Below are 17,923 nucleotides of genomic sequence, written 5' to 3' on the forward strand. Positions count from 1 at the left end.
TCTTGCCTGGAAAATCCCATGGACAGAGGAGCCTGGTAGGCTGTGGTCCATGGGGTCTCGAAGAGTCGGACACGACTGAGCGACTTCCCTTTCACTTTTCACTTTCATACATTGGAGAAGGAAATGGCAACCCACTCCAGTGTTCTTGCCTGGAGAATCCCAGGGATGGGGGAGCCTGATGGGCTCCCGTCTATGGGGTCGCACAGAGTCGGACACGACTGAAGTGACTTAGCAGCAGCAACAGTGCCACACATCACTGAGTGTCACGGGGCCACACACAGTGAAACTATCCCTTGGGTCCTCACTCAGGGTGAGGCCCACGTTCAGTGTCACTCACACACCGTGTTCCCAAGGTCCTCAACACACCCTCACACGGACTCACACACACACACAGTTCCCAGCTGGCTCTGGGCTGCACTGCCTCATGTCATCCAGAACCTTAAAAATACCCACCTTTGATGAAATGACATAATTTCTGAGATTTGCATTAAAATACTTCAGCAAAAGAGCCTACAGAATGGGAGAAAATATTTGCAAATCCTATGTCTGATAAGGGGTTGGTATCCAGAATATACAAAGAAGCCCTACAGCTCAGCCACAAAACAAACAACCTGATTTTTAAATGGGCAAAGACCTTAAATAGACATTTCTCTAAAGAAGATGTACAAATGGCTGACAAACACGTGAAAAGATGTTCGACATCACTAATCACCAGGGCACACAAATCAAAACCACAGGGAGATACCACCCCATATTCATTGCAATGGCCACTATTTAAAAAAAAAAAAAGAAAATAAATGTTGGTGAGGATGCAGAGAAACTGGACCCCTGGGACACCATCACTGGGAATGTAAAATTGTACAGCTGCTGTGGAAAATAGTACGGTGGTTCCTCAAAATTAAAGACTAAATTATCACGTGATCCAGCAATTCCCCTTCAGGGTATGTGTCTAAAAAACTGAAATCAGGATCTTAAAGATACATCTGTACATCCATGTTCACAGCATCATTATTCTTAAAAAGGTGGAGCAACCAAAGTGAACATCAAGGGATGAACTGATAAACAAAATGTGGTTTATATACAATAGAATATTATTTAGCCTCAAAAAGGAAGGAAATTCTAACATACGTTATGGCATGGCCTGGATGAAAAGTGAGGACATTATGCTGAATGAAATGAGAATCACAAAAAGACAAATACTATATGATTCTACTCATATGAGATACCTTGGATAGTCAGAGTCATAGAGACAGAAAACGGAAGAGTGGTTACCTGGGGCCAGAGGGAGAGGGAGTTGTTTAATGGGTATAAGTTTCAGTTTTGCAAAATGAAAAGTGTTCTGGAAAATGGTTGCACATCCCTGCGAATGTACTTAACACCACTGAACTCTCTATTTAAAAATAATTAAGATGGTCAATTTTATATTAGGCATATTTTAACCACAATTCAAAATATTTCAAGAAAGGAAAATGAAAATAAAAAGGAGGGATCGATGAACCAAATATGTCTAAATCTTAATGACCGTTATATTTGGGTGATGGGTGTATGACTAGCTTATTGTATTATTCTCCCAAGCATTGTGTGTTTAACATATTCCATAATAAGAAAAAATTGTACTCTCCCTTGACCTTACACCCCTTTGGAGCAACCACATGTCCTCTCTGCATCCCTTCACAGCCAAAGGTCTCCAGAGGACTGACTACGCTCTGTCTTCACCACCACTCACCACCTGCCCAGGCCATCTGGCTTCTGGCCCCACCCTGTCATCGACAGGGTTCTTGTCTGGCTCAGCTGAGCACATGGCCCAGCCCAGCACGACCTCCCTGTTCCTACCTTACCTGGCGGCTCAGCAGCAGCTCACCCTGTTGAGCCTCTCCCGCTCCCTGACTCCCAGCTTCACCCCATCTGGTCTCCTCCACCCCCCTGGCTGCTCCTGCTCTGTCTCGCTGCAGCTCGGCACCTCAGGCTTCAGTCCTCAGTCCTCACCTCTTCTCTCACTGTCTCTCCCTAGGTCATCCCAGCCAGGTCTGTGGTTTAATAAATCAGCCCTACCCACTGGCTCGCAAATACATCCCCAGCCTGGCCTCAGCTGCCCATCACCTGGATGTCTGACTTATATCCCAAACAGGTCTGTCAATTTCTGTCTCCTTGTCCTCTCCCACCCCATGCCTTTCCCAGGAACATCGCCACCAGCTATCCCTTGGTTCTTCAAATCAGAAACCTGGGAGCCATTCTCCCTTTTCCCTTCTGGTTCATCCTCTGATTCATCAGCAAGTTCTGTCATTTCTACCTGCAAATATCTCCAAAGTTTGTTCATTTCTCTCCAACTCTTCTGCCCTCCCCTTAGCCCAGGCACCACCGTCTCCAGCCTGGGTGGCTACAATAGCCTTCAACTCTCTGCCTACCTCCTCTCAGCCCCTCCAACTGGTTCCCCGCCATACACTCTGCAACAAGAGTATGGACTCTTTCAAAATCACAAATTAGACCATGTCACTTCCCTGCCTGAACCCATCAGGGTCTTCCCATGACAGCACTTCACACAGGGTTGTGTGCTAACAGCTCACACTGTCACAAGCATTACGGGATTGCACAGTATCACACGCTGGTTTTCACACACGATGTCACTCTGTGTTACACCCTTGGCTGCACACTCAGCCTCCCTATATGCCACACTGACAATTCAGTGTCGGACACTTGAGCCCCCAAACTCAGGACCACACTTGTTACTGCACAGTGTCACTCATCTGTGTTTGCGTATTTGATCCTCACGGTGCCACACCCTCAGTGTCACACTTGGTATCACTCAGCATCACACAATCAATATCACAGGGTCACACCATCGGTAGCATGGCCACTGTCTCACACAGTCTTGGACGAGTGGTGTCACACATTTGGTGTGTGTCACTTGGTGTCACAGTGACTCGCCCACTCTCCACACAGTATCCCATGATTTCACAAACTCAGTGTCACACAGCAGAAGCCCCGCTGCCCCACTGCCAGTGTCTCGGTGTCACCCTGGGCATCACCCTGGGACCCATCAGCTGCCCCACCCCCGCCCCACCGGGTCCCATCGCCAGAGCTGCTGCCCCATGTCAAGGCTGCTTCCTGTTGTTGTGCTTAGAGTGCTCAGCCACTGCCTGTTCCTTCAAGGATTTCCTGTTGTCAGGGCCCCCGGCAGGGATACATAGCCTAAAGCCCAAGAGTTGCCCCCACCGCCCGGCAGGGACCTGGGGCCCCTCTACCAGCCCCCATCCTTGCTGGGCCCGTGTGGGATTCCCCTGCACCCCGTTCAATCAGCCTGGCTCCCCCGCGTGCCTGGGCTTGTCCTGGATCACTGAAAGGTGACTTCTGGGCCCTGCCTCACCCCCAGGGGGCCCAGACCTGTGTTTCCCAGGAAGGGGACTCTTGGGCGGCCTGGACACAGCTGCCTGGACTGCCTGAGCGGCTTGGAACAAGACCTTTACTGATCTGTGGGGCTCGGTCTGAAGCTGCTGGGACCCAGAGCAGAAGGACAGGCTCCTGGGCAGGGAGGACAAAGGGTTAGGGGGTTAGGGAGTCAGGGAAGACTTCCCAGAGGAAGCCAGCTGAGAGCTGGGGCATACAAGGAAGTGGAAGAAACGGCATCCCAGGTGGGGGCAGCAGACAGAAGCAAAGGCTTAGAGGCAGGAACCGGCGGAGACGGGTTGACAGGGATGAAAATAGGAACGCGACAGAGGCGAGGTTATGCGGCGGCTTCTCTCCTATCAACTGCCTCTTCTCCCCGCGCAGCCGGCATTCAGACTCCAGCTCTGGTGGGAGCCGCAGGGCACACCCTTCCTGGCTCAGCCTTCGGGGGCCCCACAGATTGTCCCCCAAGGCCACCAAGCCCCCTCACCTCCTGCCCCAGGCTAGCCCGCAGGAAGAACAGGCGGAGGCCAGCGCACGCTCCCCACACGGCCTGAGATAAATATTTCCCGGGAAACGGAACTTGTTCTCTCTGTGTTTACAGCCAAGGGCCAGGCAGGGTGGTGGGGGAGGGGCCAGCCAGAGGCGCCTCGTCCAGCCCTGGGGCCACAGCATCTGGCCCAGCATTGGCCTTGGCCTGCTGTCTGCCTTGGAGACAGTCCCCACCTCCTCTGAGCCTCCGTTTCAAGTGCTTGAGGGGACCACCCGGGGCCTTGGCTGCCCACAGGTCTGGCCCAGGCTCAGCTGTGTCTTCCCTGGGTGTAAATGCCTGGTGCTTGATGCCTGCCCCTGCAGACTAGGCTTCTTCAACGGCAGGACTTGCGTCTGCCCACCTCTGCCTCGTCCTTGGTCAGTCAGGGATGTGGACAGATGGATGGACAGACAGACAGACAGGCTGGGGTGGCAGCTGAGATCGCCTCCCTGGCCCAGGTCCCTGCACACCCTGGGCCTGTGCAGCCTGACAGGTGGGCGCAGACAGATGGCAGGGCCTGGGGGCTCCCGTGGACACCAGATGCTACGGCCAACTTGTTGGCAGCAGCTCCCTGCAGGCCGTGGGGCAGCTATGAGGCCACTTGCTCCTGATGTGCGGAATCCAGGAGGAGGCTGGCAGGTCTCCCAGCTCGGAGCTGCTGCTGCTGCTGCTGCTAAGTCGCTTCAGTTGTGTCTGACTCTGTGCGACCCCATAGATGGCAGCCCACCAGGCTCCCCCGTCCCTGGGATTCTCCAGGCAAGAACACTGGAGTGGGTTGCCATTTCCTTCTCCAATGCATGAAGGTGAAAAGAGAAAGTGAAGTCACTCAGTCATGTCTGACTCTTAGTGACCCCATGGACTGCAGCCCACCAGGCTCCTCTGTCCATGGGATTTTCCAGGCAAGAGTGCTGGCAGCTCGGAGCGGTCACTTAAGAATCTTAAATACGAGCATGGGAAGAGCTGCCTGCAGCAGCCCCTCCAGCCTCACCCCAACGTTCCTGGCACAGTAACCTGGGCTCCACTGGCATGTTGACCTTCTCCCGTGCAGACCCAGGGACATCCTACCCACATGCCCCTGCACAAGCTGCTCCTCTCACCCTCGAAGCCTTTCCCAACCCCCATAGCAATCCTACCCAACAGCACCACCCTGGCTCCTGCCACTGCCTATGGCTAGCCCAGGGCCCACTTATTCACCATTGCTGGCCTCAGCCTCACTCTAGACTCGGAGATCAAGCATTCCTCAGACCAGGACCCAAGGGCGAAGAGGGTTTTGGAACTGGGTTCTCAGCACAGAGCCAGCCTCCTGCAGCCCCCTCTGAGTCCCTGCTCCAGGCTTCTCTGTACGCCTGGTCCCCGTCCCGTTGCCCTCAGGGTCCTCTCAGAAGCCAGTCACGTAGACCTCCCAGACTATCCAGCTGATTTCTGGTCTCATTAGTCACTGACTTTAACCCTCCTCATCCTTCAAGGTTCTAAGGTGCCCCCTCCAGGAAATCTCCAAGACTGCACCCAATACCACAATACAGTTCTTAGAACTACTTCACCCTCATCTCATAGCCATTCGTTCGGTCAAGAAGCATTTATCAGGCACCTACTATATACCAGGCCTATGCCAGGCCCCACATGAGCCCAGGAGAGACTAAGAAGACTCAGCCTTGGTTCCTACCAGCCAGATACTTACAACTATATGGGAAAGGATATATAACCACATGGTGTAACAAGTTGTCTGACTAAGTTCAGGGAAGCTTGGAGGTATGAGTGCCCAGGAGGTGGGGGAGGCCAACTTGACCTGAAGTGGAGGGAGCAATCTAAGAGGACTTCACAAAGGAGGTGGCATCTAATCTGGGGCTTGAAAAATGAGCGCGTGTGTGCCTGCATGCTAAGTCGCTTCAGTCTTGTTCAACTCTTTGCGACCTGTGGGCTATAGCCCACCAGGCTCCACTATCCATGGGATTCTCCAGGCAAGAATACTGGAGTGGGTTGTCATGCTCTCCTCCAGGTGGTCTTCTCGACCCAGGGATCAAACCTGAGTCTCCTGTCTCCTGCATTGGCAGGTGGATTCTTTACCACTAGCACCAAAAGGAGTAGGTAGAGGAAAAAAAGAAAGGCATTCCAAAGAGAGGCGCCAGTGTGAACAAAGTCAGGGAGCTCGGGAAGAGCAGGTGTCCCAGAAGTGAGCACTGCCATGTCTGGGGGCAAGGGGTGGACAGGAGGGGGTCCAGCAGGTACAGCTGTCAATGCCATGGCAAAGGTGTGATCTTTCCTCATCCAGTGGGAAGCCATAGAGGAGCCAGTGCTGGGCGAGCACTAGGGGAGTGTGGATACCCATGCACTTGTCCCTGGCTGCCTCTTCCCAGCCCCTGCCCCCGCTGGGTTTCCTAACCCTCGTCTGGGCCCTGAGAGCCAGCACAGGGAGAGCATTCACCCAGAGTGCTCGACTCACTGCTTGAACTGCCTCAGCCCTGACATCCAGAGAGAGTAATGGCTCTGGCGTTGAAGGATTCCAGATGGTGCCTGAAGAGCCCCTCCTCCAAGCCGGCCAGCTGGCACAGGGGCCAGGGAGCCATCCGAAGAAGGTGTGCTGAACAGACACCTGCTGGGAGGGCATGGGAGCTGGCAGTCCCACTCTCGTGGCTGTTGTGCTGCCAGCGGCAGGAGAATGAGCTGTGCCCACCCAGCCCCGTGGGGCACCTGGTCTCACAAAGCAGAGCCATCTAGACCTGGCTCCAAGGATCTCACCCTGAGGGAAGCAGGGAGGCTGCCAACTCCCTCCGGGTACTCTCTGCGGGCCAGGCCTGGGGCAGGCACCTCACACACACTATCCTGTAGCTTCTCCCAACAGGCCTGTCGTGATTATTACGTCCAATAATAGTGATTATGTCCAATGATGGTGAAGCTTCTTATCCCCTTTTGACAGGTGAGGGAACTGATGCTCAGGTTGGTTAAGGGACTGGCCCAAGGTCACACCCCTAGGAAGTGGTGAAACTAAGACTTGAACTCATGCCCACCTGACCCCATAGTCTGTCCACTGGATGAGTGCATTCATCTCCACAGGCTCCACCTTCACAGGAGGCTCCTCATCAGTCTCCCATCCCTCTTTCCCTCCAGGGGTCCCAACAGTTTGAGCCACACCCTAGGGTTCCTACTTTCTCCAGTCCTAGCCTTTCTGTGTTAGGGGGTCCCCAGGGGCAGCAACCTCTTTCCAGCAGGGCTGAGCATGGGCCCAGGCACCCAGAAAGGGGTGCTAAGTGAACCCAGAAACACAGCAGGCACTGCTCAGAAGCCAGGCAGACACCTGCCATCTCCATGATGCGTGTGGGACTGGGGGAAAAGAAATGAGACCTGGGGGGGCTCATAGCCCATATCTTAGGGCTGAGAGAGGGGGCAGCGGGACCCAGGCGAAGGAAAGGCAGCAGGAACAAATAGAGATGATCTAGGGAAGCCTCGTGGGGAGGGTGAGGAAGGAGGCAGAACTTGAACTTGCTGGGAGCAGGGCCAAGGGAGAGGGGGCTGTGCACAGAGAAAGAAACGAGAAGCCTGGGCCCGGCTCCTGCCCTTGCAGCCCCGCTCCCATCGCCCAGGATGGGCTCAGTTTCTCCAAAGCCCTCTCTCCTCTCAGCTTCCCGGGAGGATGACAAATCCAGTCTTTCCTGGCGGGTGGCAGTGGCTGCCGAGACACTGCTGGCTCCCAGGAACACCATCTGTCCCAGCTCCTGGGGGAGCCCCTGCCCCATGGGGAATGTCATGGCCAGAGATAAATTAATAATGACTCTCCAGGTCCCCCCTCTCTCCCTCACCTAGCACCCAGCTGCAGGCACATCCTCAGGGCTGGGCTCCGTGTCCCAGCAGTGAGCCCATGCTGACCCCACTGGGCACCAGGACCCTAGTGGGTATCTTCAGCCATCTCACCCAAGGGCAGGGAGAGAGCCAGGGCTGAATACGTGACATAGGTCCACTTTCAGCTCTGCCTCCGATTCACTCACTCCCTGTGGGCCTCAGCTTCCCCTAAGTAGAAGAATCACAGCCCCTGCCTTCCAGGGAGGTCGTGGGGATTAAACAAGGAAGTGGATCTACAGCTCCTGGCCCAGAGGAGGGGCTGATACAGCCACAGTCTCCCTTTCCTCTCAGCCAGGACCCCAGGGCACAGGAGAGGTTCATCAAAGCCTCTCTGATCTCACACACACCCCTCCTCTGTGCCAACCTTCAACAACCCCAGCCCACCCCCTTGTGACTCAGGATCCTATGGACACTTGACAGTTCCTATGAGGCCCCCCCCAAAGGCATGGTCAGGGACTGAGATGGCACCCCTCATCTCAAAGGAAAGGTGCTCTCTGAGCCCTCCTCAGGTACCTTTTGGAAGGTGGTGGGAGACTCAGGAATGAACAAGGCACATCCTTAGGCTCAGGGTGCTCACAGTTCAGAGGAGGAGACAACCCAGTCACAAGATGGAGAAAATAGGGTGCTCATGGCACAGGCAGCAGAATGTCCCAGCAGCTGACGGCCAAAGCAGGAGAGCTCAGAGGAGGGAGCATGAAAGGCAGGGAGGGCTTCCTGGAGGAGGTGAGGCTAGAGCTGAGCCCAGAAGGATTTGGGAAGCTGAAGGGGGAATAGGCCAGCCAGAGTGGTGCTAGGGAGGCAGGAGCGAATGAAGGGGGAACTGTGAGCTGGCTGGGGCTGCAGAGGGAGCAGGGGGAGGGGGAGCATGGAGAATTTTTAAGCTGGAAAGTGACAAGTTCAGGTTTTTGTGTTAGAAAGATGTTTCTGGCAGTCACTTGGAGAAGGGGGACAACTAAGAGGAGACAGCCAGTGAGCCATCCAGGGGAAAGGTGGCCCATCCCAGACCAGGGCAGGCAGTGGGAGAGCTGGAGAGGAGTTCACCAGATACTCAAGGCAGAGAATCAACACGGAGTTGTTGGGTGAGGGTGGGGAGGATGAGGGAGGAGCCCCAGTGACACCCAGGTAACTCCGGAGGAGGGCGAATCCTCATGGGGAGGGAACTCTGGGCAGGAATAGGGAGGGAGAGGTGGTCTTGGTCTGGGGTGACCCTAAGCTGGAGGGGGTGGGGCTGGGATTCAGCTCCAGCCTCCCAGTCCTCCCAGGGGTGGGGGTAGCGCTCAGACTGGCCCTCAGCCTGCGCCCCCCACCCCCACCCCCAAGCCCACCCCAGGCCTCCCTCCCTCCACTGAGTCTCACCTGCAATGTGCCGTCTCCACTCCCCCGGGGCACTGGCTCCAGTGCAAGGAGGTCCCGGCTGGCTGCAGAGACAAGAAAGCCAGGGGCTGAGGCCAGCCAGACGGGGTGGCTGAGGCCTCCCCCGTCTCCCCAGGCTGCCCCTCTACCAGCCCCCAGCAGACTCGGGACCGCCTGTCTCCCACAGGCGGCCTCCTCCAGGGAGCCTTGCCTGATGGCCCTGCTTCCCATGGGCACGTCTGGCTCTGGTGTGTTCTCAGTCCCTCAACTCTGAGAATAGAGCCAAACTCTTTCCTTCAGCCTGGGGCTCCTCAGGGGTGGACATGACCACATTGTTACCCCTCCTGAGGTCCCCTCCGCTTCTGCTTCTCTCCCTTCACTCTGCTGTCTGAGCCTCAGCTTCCTGTCTATAAAATGGGGTTGGTATTGTTCAGCTCACAGCCACTGGGTTGGGCTCCCAGCTAGGGTTGCTGGGAAGAGAATGGGATCATACATGTGAGTCCCCAAGCCCAGCCCAGTGCCCAGACGTCTGGGCTCCAGTCGGACCCCCAACCTGCATCCTATCAGCTCTATTCCACAGCTCCTCATGGGCTGGAAGACACACCAGGACCTGCTTACTCGTTCGTGGGAGCCCACCAGCCAGAGGGGCATCCAGAATCGGATCCACGCTGGGAGGCGCTGCCCAGGGGCCGGCTGTCCCTCCCCACCCCCACCCACCAGCGCACCCAGGCATCGGACAGGCACAGGCGGCGGGATATTCTGAGCCTGGCTTCGTTCCCGTCAGCTGCTGGCCGCCATGCCCGCCTGGCGCGAGCGCAGGGGCTGATTTGATTTGGCAGCTTGGCAAGAGTGTGGTGGGGAGGGGGAGCGGGTGGGGATGAGACACCCATCCCTGCTAGGAAATAAACAGCCTCGGGCACTCAGCGAGCTGCTAGGGAGGGCACAAGTCATCGTGGGGTGGGAGCGGGGGAGGGGAGCAGTTCTGGGTTCCCTGCCTGGAGCTCCTTTCATATCACTCAGGCTCTGGACACCTGCTGGAATCTGCGGTTCTCCTTGGGTCACCCTCGGGGTGACAGTAGCTGCACCTGGTGTGTGAGCGCTTGTGGTGGGGGGGCTCTGGCAGAGTGTCTGCTTGTCCCACGTGTCCCTGTGTCCTGTGGGGTCTCCCTCCTCAGCAGTGCCTTCAGCTGGGCCCAAGTGTTGCCAAGGATGCCTGGGTCTAGGGGCTGAGGGCTGATGGTCTAGACGGCGCCACCTCCCAGGGTGACCATGGCTCCATGGCTCGGCCTCGATGGGGGACTGACTGCAGCCCAGGGTGTGGCAAGGTCACCATGTGCCCAAGTCTACTGCAGGGCCTCATGTGCGCTGGCTCGGCCTGTTCCTTCCCTCTGTGTGATGACCCCGCTAACCCAGCCATGTCCGGCAGAGGAAATGACGCGGGCCAAGATAAGTGTCTGACCTAAGGGCCCATCCCTTTGTCCACAAGCCTAAGCCTTCTTTTCCACCCTGGCCTCTGATGGTCCACCCACCGCCACCACTGAGTTGCCCTGGGACAGCCCCCGCCCCCACCTGAGAAGAGGCAGTGCGAGTTTCACTCAATTCTAACTGCACCCCAGGTCCTCCACCACTCCCTGGAGAGGCTCCTGCCCCATGCCCTCTGGTTCCCCGTCACCCAGCGCAAGCACAGGGAAGGCGACAGGATTGGGGGTGGGAGTCTCAGCTAGGCATTCACAGTGCCTCCATAATCCTGCCCCAAACTTCATGTTTATCACCTTCCTACTCAGAGCAGTCCAGCTCACCCCCACCAGAGGCCCCAGGAGTCTGCACCATCCTGTTAGCATGCTGCTGCCACCTTGGGGACCAGGACTCCACAGCTTTCCAATTAGAGAGCTGCTGCTGGGTCAGGAGCTCTGATGCTGTGACCTCTGCACTGAGAGGGAGCGGGAGGGGGACAGTCAGACCAGGACCCTAGTCCTAAGGGACCCACAGTCCAGGGTTATGCCCCAGACACTGGCCAGGAGGTCAGGGTAGGGTGGAGCCTACTTTGGGAAAGACGCAATGTCTCATCTGTCACGGCCTCCCCATTGTCCCACTGTCCTCTGGGGACCTCAGGACTCTCCCCACCCAGCCACAGGAAGCCGAGCCCCTCCTGGAGACAGAAGGAGGGAACACTGAAGGAGGGGCTCCAGGGCCAGAGGGAGACTCAGCCATGTCCTTGGGGTCACAGAGGAGGAACTTAGGCTCAACAGAACTCAGTTATCACAAAGGGACTGGTGGGAAAGGGACTCTGCAGAGAAGTCCCTGGGGGCTTTCTGGAAGAGGTGTGCAGTGCCTCACAGGAAGAGAAACTAGGTTCCAGGACAGCCTCCTAACTACACAATAGAGGTTTGCACCTAGGATTTATATACAGTTGCACGTGTCTGTGTCCATGTGTGCAAGGGTGTGCACCCCAGTCATAGAGTCCTAGGCTCTGGTCTGTGTCCCATGGGCAGTGTCTGCCCAAGGTAGGGGTCAGCCAGGCAGCAGAGAAGCGGGCAAAGGAAAAGAGGGGAGAACAGCCCGAACCCAAGGAGAGAAGCCTGTCGGGTTGGCTGTGACACGGGCAGTCCTGAAACCCAGCCTGACGCCAAGACTGTGTCTCCATGACCTGGGCCCCACTGTAGCCCACTGTGCCACCTCGGACAGGACCCTCCCCTCTCTGAGCTACTGTCCTCACCTGAGGAATAAAAGGGGTGGACCTGATGATCTCCTAGGGCCCTTCCAAGTCTAACAATCTTCTGAAGACACGGACATACAAAGATGGCCAGAGGCAGAAACTTATAGGGATGAGGAGAGAGCCCAGGGAGGAGCAGAGGAGAGTGAGGGGTGCAGCAGGAAGACAAGGGAGGGGAACCCCAGGGAGGCCGCCTGTGGGTCAGGCAGCTGGGGAAGGATTCCCTGCTGGGGACCCTAGCCTCAGGGCCAAGACAGGCTGTGGTAGACCATGTAGCCTCGTAGATGACAGCGAGCAATTATCGCCACCCCACCTGTCTCCTGGCCTGTGGGAGGAAAAAGATGGCAGGTGACAGACAAAGGCGCTCTCCCCCTGACCTATGTCCTGCCTGTACTTTCAGGCCCTGCTGTGTGATGGGTCTGGGTCCCAGCCTCTGTCACGGGATCCGTGAACCCATCAGGCTGGGTCTTGGACAGCGCTATTGAGCTCTGAGGGACCTGGCCGGAGTGGGCTGTCTAGAGGAGTGAGATCTTTCTCCCCTACCTGGAGGTTCTTTCCCCACCTCTGGTGTGATGCTAAGACTGTGCACAACCCAAGAGGCAACGAACTGCTGGACCAGTGAGCTGGCCTTGTGCTGGGCTGGTGGCCTGAGCCCCCATCGGTCATTAGCCCTTCAGGCCCCCTAGCCTGGGACCTCCCTTCCTAAAGTCCTTCTCACAGCCACCCCCAGGGTCCTCTCTCCTTGGCCTGTCCTCAAGGGGTGCTGATGGGTCCCTAACTGATGCCCACACTGCCCCTCTAGCTGCTTGGCCTCTGCCCTAGTCGGAGGCCCTTTGTACTTGGGCTTCACAGGCAGAGCTTCGTGCATTCCCATGTCTGTGTCCAGGAAGTGTTCATGTCCTGTTTTCCCCCTCAGGCCGGGGCTGCCAGGGAAGGAGGGGGTGGGGGTGAGCAGGCCTCTCCTTCCTCTACTGTGGACATTTCTCCCACAGGCTTTAGGGATTGGGAGGAAAGGGCACTCCTCTCTCTGCCATGGTCTGAAATGATTAGGGACAGAGGGATGAAGGAAATGACCCCTTACCCTGCAAGCTTAGGGAGTGGTGGATCTTGCACGTGTAGGTACTCCAGTTCTGCTGGTCTACCAGCAGAGAACGGTCTGTGCAACCCAGACTGAGAGGGTCTCCTTCCCCACTAACTGCCAACCCAGCCCCTCTTCCACTCCCTCCCTGGGGGTGGGGGCTGCCCCTGGCCCCAAGCTGTCTCCATTGCTTTTCGCTATGTTTTTAATAACTGAACATCAACATTAACAAGACAAGTGGTTGCAGCTCTTCCCAGAAACCCCATTTAGAATCATTGAATCATCAAATCCTAGAATCTTAAAATCACAGAAAGTCTGCTTCTTCAGCTCCTAGAGTCTCAGCATCTTAAAGTCACAGAATGTCAGAACCACACAGCCAGGCATCCACACAGCCCTGGCTGAGAGTTAAAAGCCATGAAAAGCTGGAACCCCACAAACTGACAATGCCAGATGCTCCTGAGAGCTCATCTCACCCGACTTCCTCTTTTTACAGGTGAGAAAATGCAGCCTAAAAAGTGGTGCTACGCAAGATCACCGGACAGAAGGAGCCAAGCAATGCCCAATCCTGCGACTGTAAGATGGGACCTCAACATCTGGTCTTCCAGAAATGGTGCAACCTTTACATTAGGAAATACAGATATTCAAGTGGGAGTCATGCTGTTCTTTTAGCTTCGTTCACATCTCCTGCCTCCCAGCCCCCACCCCCCCCTCCTCAGCCCTGTCCCATCCCACCTCCCCTCCTTCCCTCCCTACCCCTACTGGGTCCTAAAGCGGGCACTTCTTCTCTCCGACCCCTCACCCTCGGTTCTTGAAACTCCCTCACCATCCCCTCTCCCCAAAATGGGTGAAGTTCAAGGGGTCCTCAAGGTGAGGGACAGAAAAAGCAAAATGCCTGCTGCAGGAAACCACCAGCCAGAGAGCAGGCTTCCCAGCGGAGGTGCCCTGGATGAGAGGCCAGAAGGTCCTAGACCAGCCCCTACCCCACCCCGGGGCAGGTGTCCGGCCGCACCAGAGCAGTGGCTTCAGGCGAGCCAGATCCAAAAGGGTGGAAAGCAGGGAAGGTACAGTTGATACTAGACCCTCACGGATGATGCTTAGCATTTTCATAAATTATACTTTAACTCATTTTCAAATGTATTCATATATTTTTGAATTTGAATTTTATTAAATATTACATTTTACAGATTGTTTTAATTTTTGAATGCTGAATACTCTGCCCAGGGCAGATCCCAAGTCCCCACACTACAGACAAGGATGTGGCAACCCCCAGTGGAATCCAGGTCTCCATTTAGCCTCAAAACGCCTAACCTGGGAAGCCATCCTGAGACCTGCTCCACAGAGGGCCCTGACCCAGGCCCAGGCATGCGCTCTCAAACCCTGTCTCCCCTCACTCTGCCACGCAGACCCCAGGGTGGCTCTCTCTTCTCTTCTACAGCTGACCAGCTTCCTCCTCCACCTCTGCTCCTCTGTCCCCTCCCTTCCAACTCAGGCTTTTCCCTGCTCAGTTTCATCATTCCACATCTGAAGGAAGTGCCCCAGCCTCTCACCTCACCCCTTCTATGAACTCCCCACCCCGGGCCCAGGGAGCTTCAGAACACGCAGGTCTGAGCAGTCACTGTCCTGCTTTCAACTCTTCTAGTGCCCAGTTCCCTCTGGAGAAAGTCCAAATTCCTTGACATGGCATAAAAGTCCCGTACAATTTAGCCCCTGCCAGCCTCACCAGCCTCATCTCCTGATGCTTCAGCACCAGCCCCCTCCCAGCCATCCCATCACTCAGCCTCTCTGGCAGTCCAGCATCCTGCTCCACAGAACGGTTCCCTCCCTCTGTCTGTCACCAGCAAGCCTTCACATTCCCGATTCTCTCCTTCTCTCTGTCCAGAACTCTCTCCTGGCTCATCCCTCAGCTCCCGCTTTAGCTATACTTCCTCCTGGAAGCTCCCCAACTTGCCTTCCCTGCAACTTTGGGCTGAATTAGGGGCCCCTGCCCCATCCCACTGTGGCCCCCAAGTTTCTCTCCAGCGTTGCCCTCCTCACACAGTCTATCAGCATCCATCTGTGTCTGTGCCCCTCCATCACCCCATCACCTGACCACCATTGGCCCTGGTACCTGGGTCTGTCCACCTGCCAAGAGGCAGATGCCTTGTTGCTCAGACTTGGGGCAATGTGTGGCTGAAGTTTAAGGTCTGCACTGTGTTCTCTCTGCCTACCATCTCTGTTGGGCACATAGTAGGTGCTCATAAAGGTCTGGCAGTACAAAGTTGTGGCACGGACAGGGAGCACTGGGATAGTTAGAGGAAGTGAGAGTCCCTGGGCTGGGCTGGGGACTTCCTGGAGGAAGCATCTGGGACAATACTCCACGTGTCAGTCCTTAGACAGCAATTGAGGACAGGCCACACAGGAAGTCACCAGCCCAGCCTTAGGACCGTCAGAGCAAACCATCAGACTGAGACCAGAGTCTGCAATGAAGGAGATTCAGTGACCAGAGCCCAGGACAAGGCCACTGGAAGAAGGGGATGGTGGTGCATACAGGGAAGACTTCCTGGAGGAAAGGATACTTCCAGCTGGTTTGGGGCAAGGGGGAAGCTGGAGATGAAGCAAATTGGAGACAGAGATGTGAAAGAGAAAGCTCTGTTCTGTCTTGTCCTTTATCCCTTAGAGGAAAGGGAGGTGGGAGTCAGATGGGCAGGAAGACAGACAGAAGGCCAAGGCGGCATAGTGATAACATCAATGCTGACCCATGGTCAGGGCGGGTATGGATGGCTGGGGCTGGCAGGGAGCAGGTCCCCAGCTGTGGTCGGGAAATGTTTCCTGTCTCCTTGCCAGGGGGGTCATTAATAATCATTTACCCGCCACAGGCAGCCCGGAGGCCAGCCAGGGAGCAGCATGGTGCTGGGGCCGGAGCCCAGCCTGGCAGCCAGAGAGCTGTATTCTAGGACCAGCCCCGCCACCTTGCTGTGAAACCTGCACAAGTCACCTGACCTCTCTTGGTCTCTGGCAACACTGGGCAAAGGAGGGTCTTAAGAGGAGGCTCCCTAAAGACCTCCCACTCTAGGCCTCAGTTTCCCTAGATGGCAGCAGGGCTGCCAACCCTACAGGGGGTTGGGACCTCTGATAATCAGTATGAGCATCTGGACTATGCTAAGCCCAGGTCAGGACACATGGGATGATGTGGGCAGACCCTGCCCAGCCTCTGAAGAGCTCATGTTCTAGTGGGAGCCAGACCCCTACACCACATCAAGTGCACATCAGGCTGCAGGAAAACACAGACAGAGGGCCATCTGCCCAGGGTTGGAGGGGCTGACAGTGTGGATGGGCCACAAAGACGGAGTTCCTTAGACACAGAAAGTGGGAGTCCCATGAGGCCTGTTTGGTCACTGCTATACCCCCAGCACTTAATACCATGCCTAGCAGGTGCTCAATAAATGCTTTCAGACACAATGGAATGAGCTCATCTGTTAAAGGAGACATTTGTGAAAGGAGCTTGGAATCTGGAAAGAGCTGCCTAACGCTGATGATGAATATAATGACAATGATGATTCTGGCTAATCGGGATGGGCCAAACATGAAAACTTGAGAAGGGGGGAGGCCCAGAGATGGCCACCTGAAGCCAGACAGTATTGCTTGGGAACGTTCAACAGCCTTCAAGATCCCTTTCTTCCAGTTGGGCCAGAATCTTCCTCAGCCTTCCTTCCTCGGGCTGTATTTCTCTACATCCCCTCCAGGGCTCAGCTCAAGCTCACTCACTTCAGAGAACCTTCTGGAATGTGGTGCTGAGGCAGTGGCCCTGAGCCCTTTCCCCTGACTGACTCTGATGGTCTCTGTGGCTCCCAACCATCAGGAGTCCTGTCTTTTCGTGCTCTCGAGTCCCTTTTGGAAAGCTGCCCACTAAGGTCTCCCCATAGCTTTCTCTGGAGAGTATGACCTGGATCTTCCTACTGGGTCCATCAAACAAGAAGGTCCCAGAAGGTGTGATCAGGCCTCCTTTTTTAGATTAAAGCCCTGGGCAGACAGAAACTATGCCCCCATCAGATGTGGGGTCAATATGAGTGGAGACTGGTTGAGGTCTTCTTGGTTGTCTCCCAGCCCAGGAACCCTCTCCAGGCACCTACAGAAGAGGGAACAGGGCTGCTCAGCACCCTGGAGATGACGTGAGCAGGAAGGGCACTGGGCCACGCTCACGACTAAGACCTCACGGTTGGCAAACCTGTCCAACTCCAAGCCCAGCCCCAGCTGCTCTTGTGTCGAGAAGGCACCACGGGGATGCCACCCGGGCCTCAGCACCTGTGCCTGAACCCCCACCCTCTGCAGAATGCTGTGAGCTGGTAGCGAAGCACAGGGACCCCGAGACATGGGCATCCTCTCCACCCCTTCCAACCCTGGTCCCAAACGCGAGACAGGCTCAGAGGAAAAGAACGAAGGCTCCTGGCCTTCGGCAGCACCCGCCACCCGCCTGTCCAGCGCCTGCTCGACCGGAAATCCAAGACAAAGGCCCCGGTGAAAGCGAGGAGAATGAAGGGCAAAGGGCAGAGGCAGCCTGGCTTGGGCATCTCTGGGAGACCTAGCTGGGAGGAAAGCAAGGACTGGGTGGCAGTCAAGCCCTCCTCACACACACACATTTTTGGGACACCTGCTGTATTCTGCACACTTGAACATCTCACACCTCGTTCTTTACCCCAAACACCTTATACACACACTCCCTCACCCCCTGTAGCAGCCTCCACAGGCCTCCACACTGCCTCACCCCCACACAGACCCTTGCTCCCTGGACACCCTTCATACATAAACAGCTCACAAGGAGAAAAGATCACAAAATCCACATCACACGGAAAAGTCATCCAGCTCATACACCCACGCTTCACACCACACTCACACTCAACCTCCCACACGCACCTCTCACACCCTATACTCACCTCTCCAAGCACACACACATCCAATTAAATTCAATACACACACACCACCAGCCACAGACACACCCTGCATAAATAATGTGCATACCTAATGTCACATCAAAATATCACATGTTTATGGG

The 17,923-nt window shown here is 55.8% G+C and overlaps 1 protein-coding gene across 3 annotated transcripts in view; it reads right to left on the reverse strand.

The window, feature by feature from the left end:
- PDE2A (phosphodiesterase 2A) overlaps positions 1-17,923 on the reverse strand; it is a 90,428-nt gene that overhangs the window by 47,547 nt on the left and 24,958 nt on the right. Inside the window, exon 2 of one of the 3 annotated variants that reach the window (XM_027979493.2) lies at positions 9,107-9,168. The exons of the other annotated variants lie outside the window; for them this stretch is intronic. Within the exon in view, the coding sequence (XP_027835294.1) occupies positions 9,107-9,168 (62 nt within the window). The remainder of the gene's footprint in view (positions 1-9,106; positions 9,169-17,923) is intronic. 3 annotated transcript variants of the gene reach the window in all.

The sequence above is a fragment of the Ovis aries genome, chromosome 15 (assembly GCF_016772045.2).
Source record: "Ovis aries strain OAR_USU_Benz2616 breed Rambouillet chromosome 15, ARS-UI_Ramb_v3.0, whole genome shotgun sequence".
In the NCBI taxonomy this organism is placed as follows: Eukaryota; Metazoa; Chordata; class Mammalia; order Artiodactyla; family Bovidae; genus Ovis; species Ovis aries.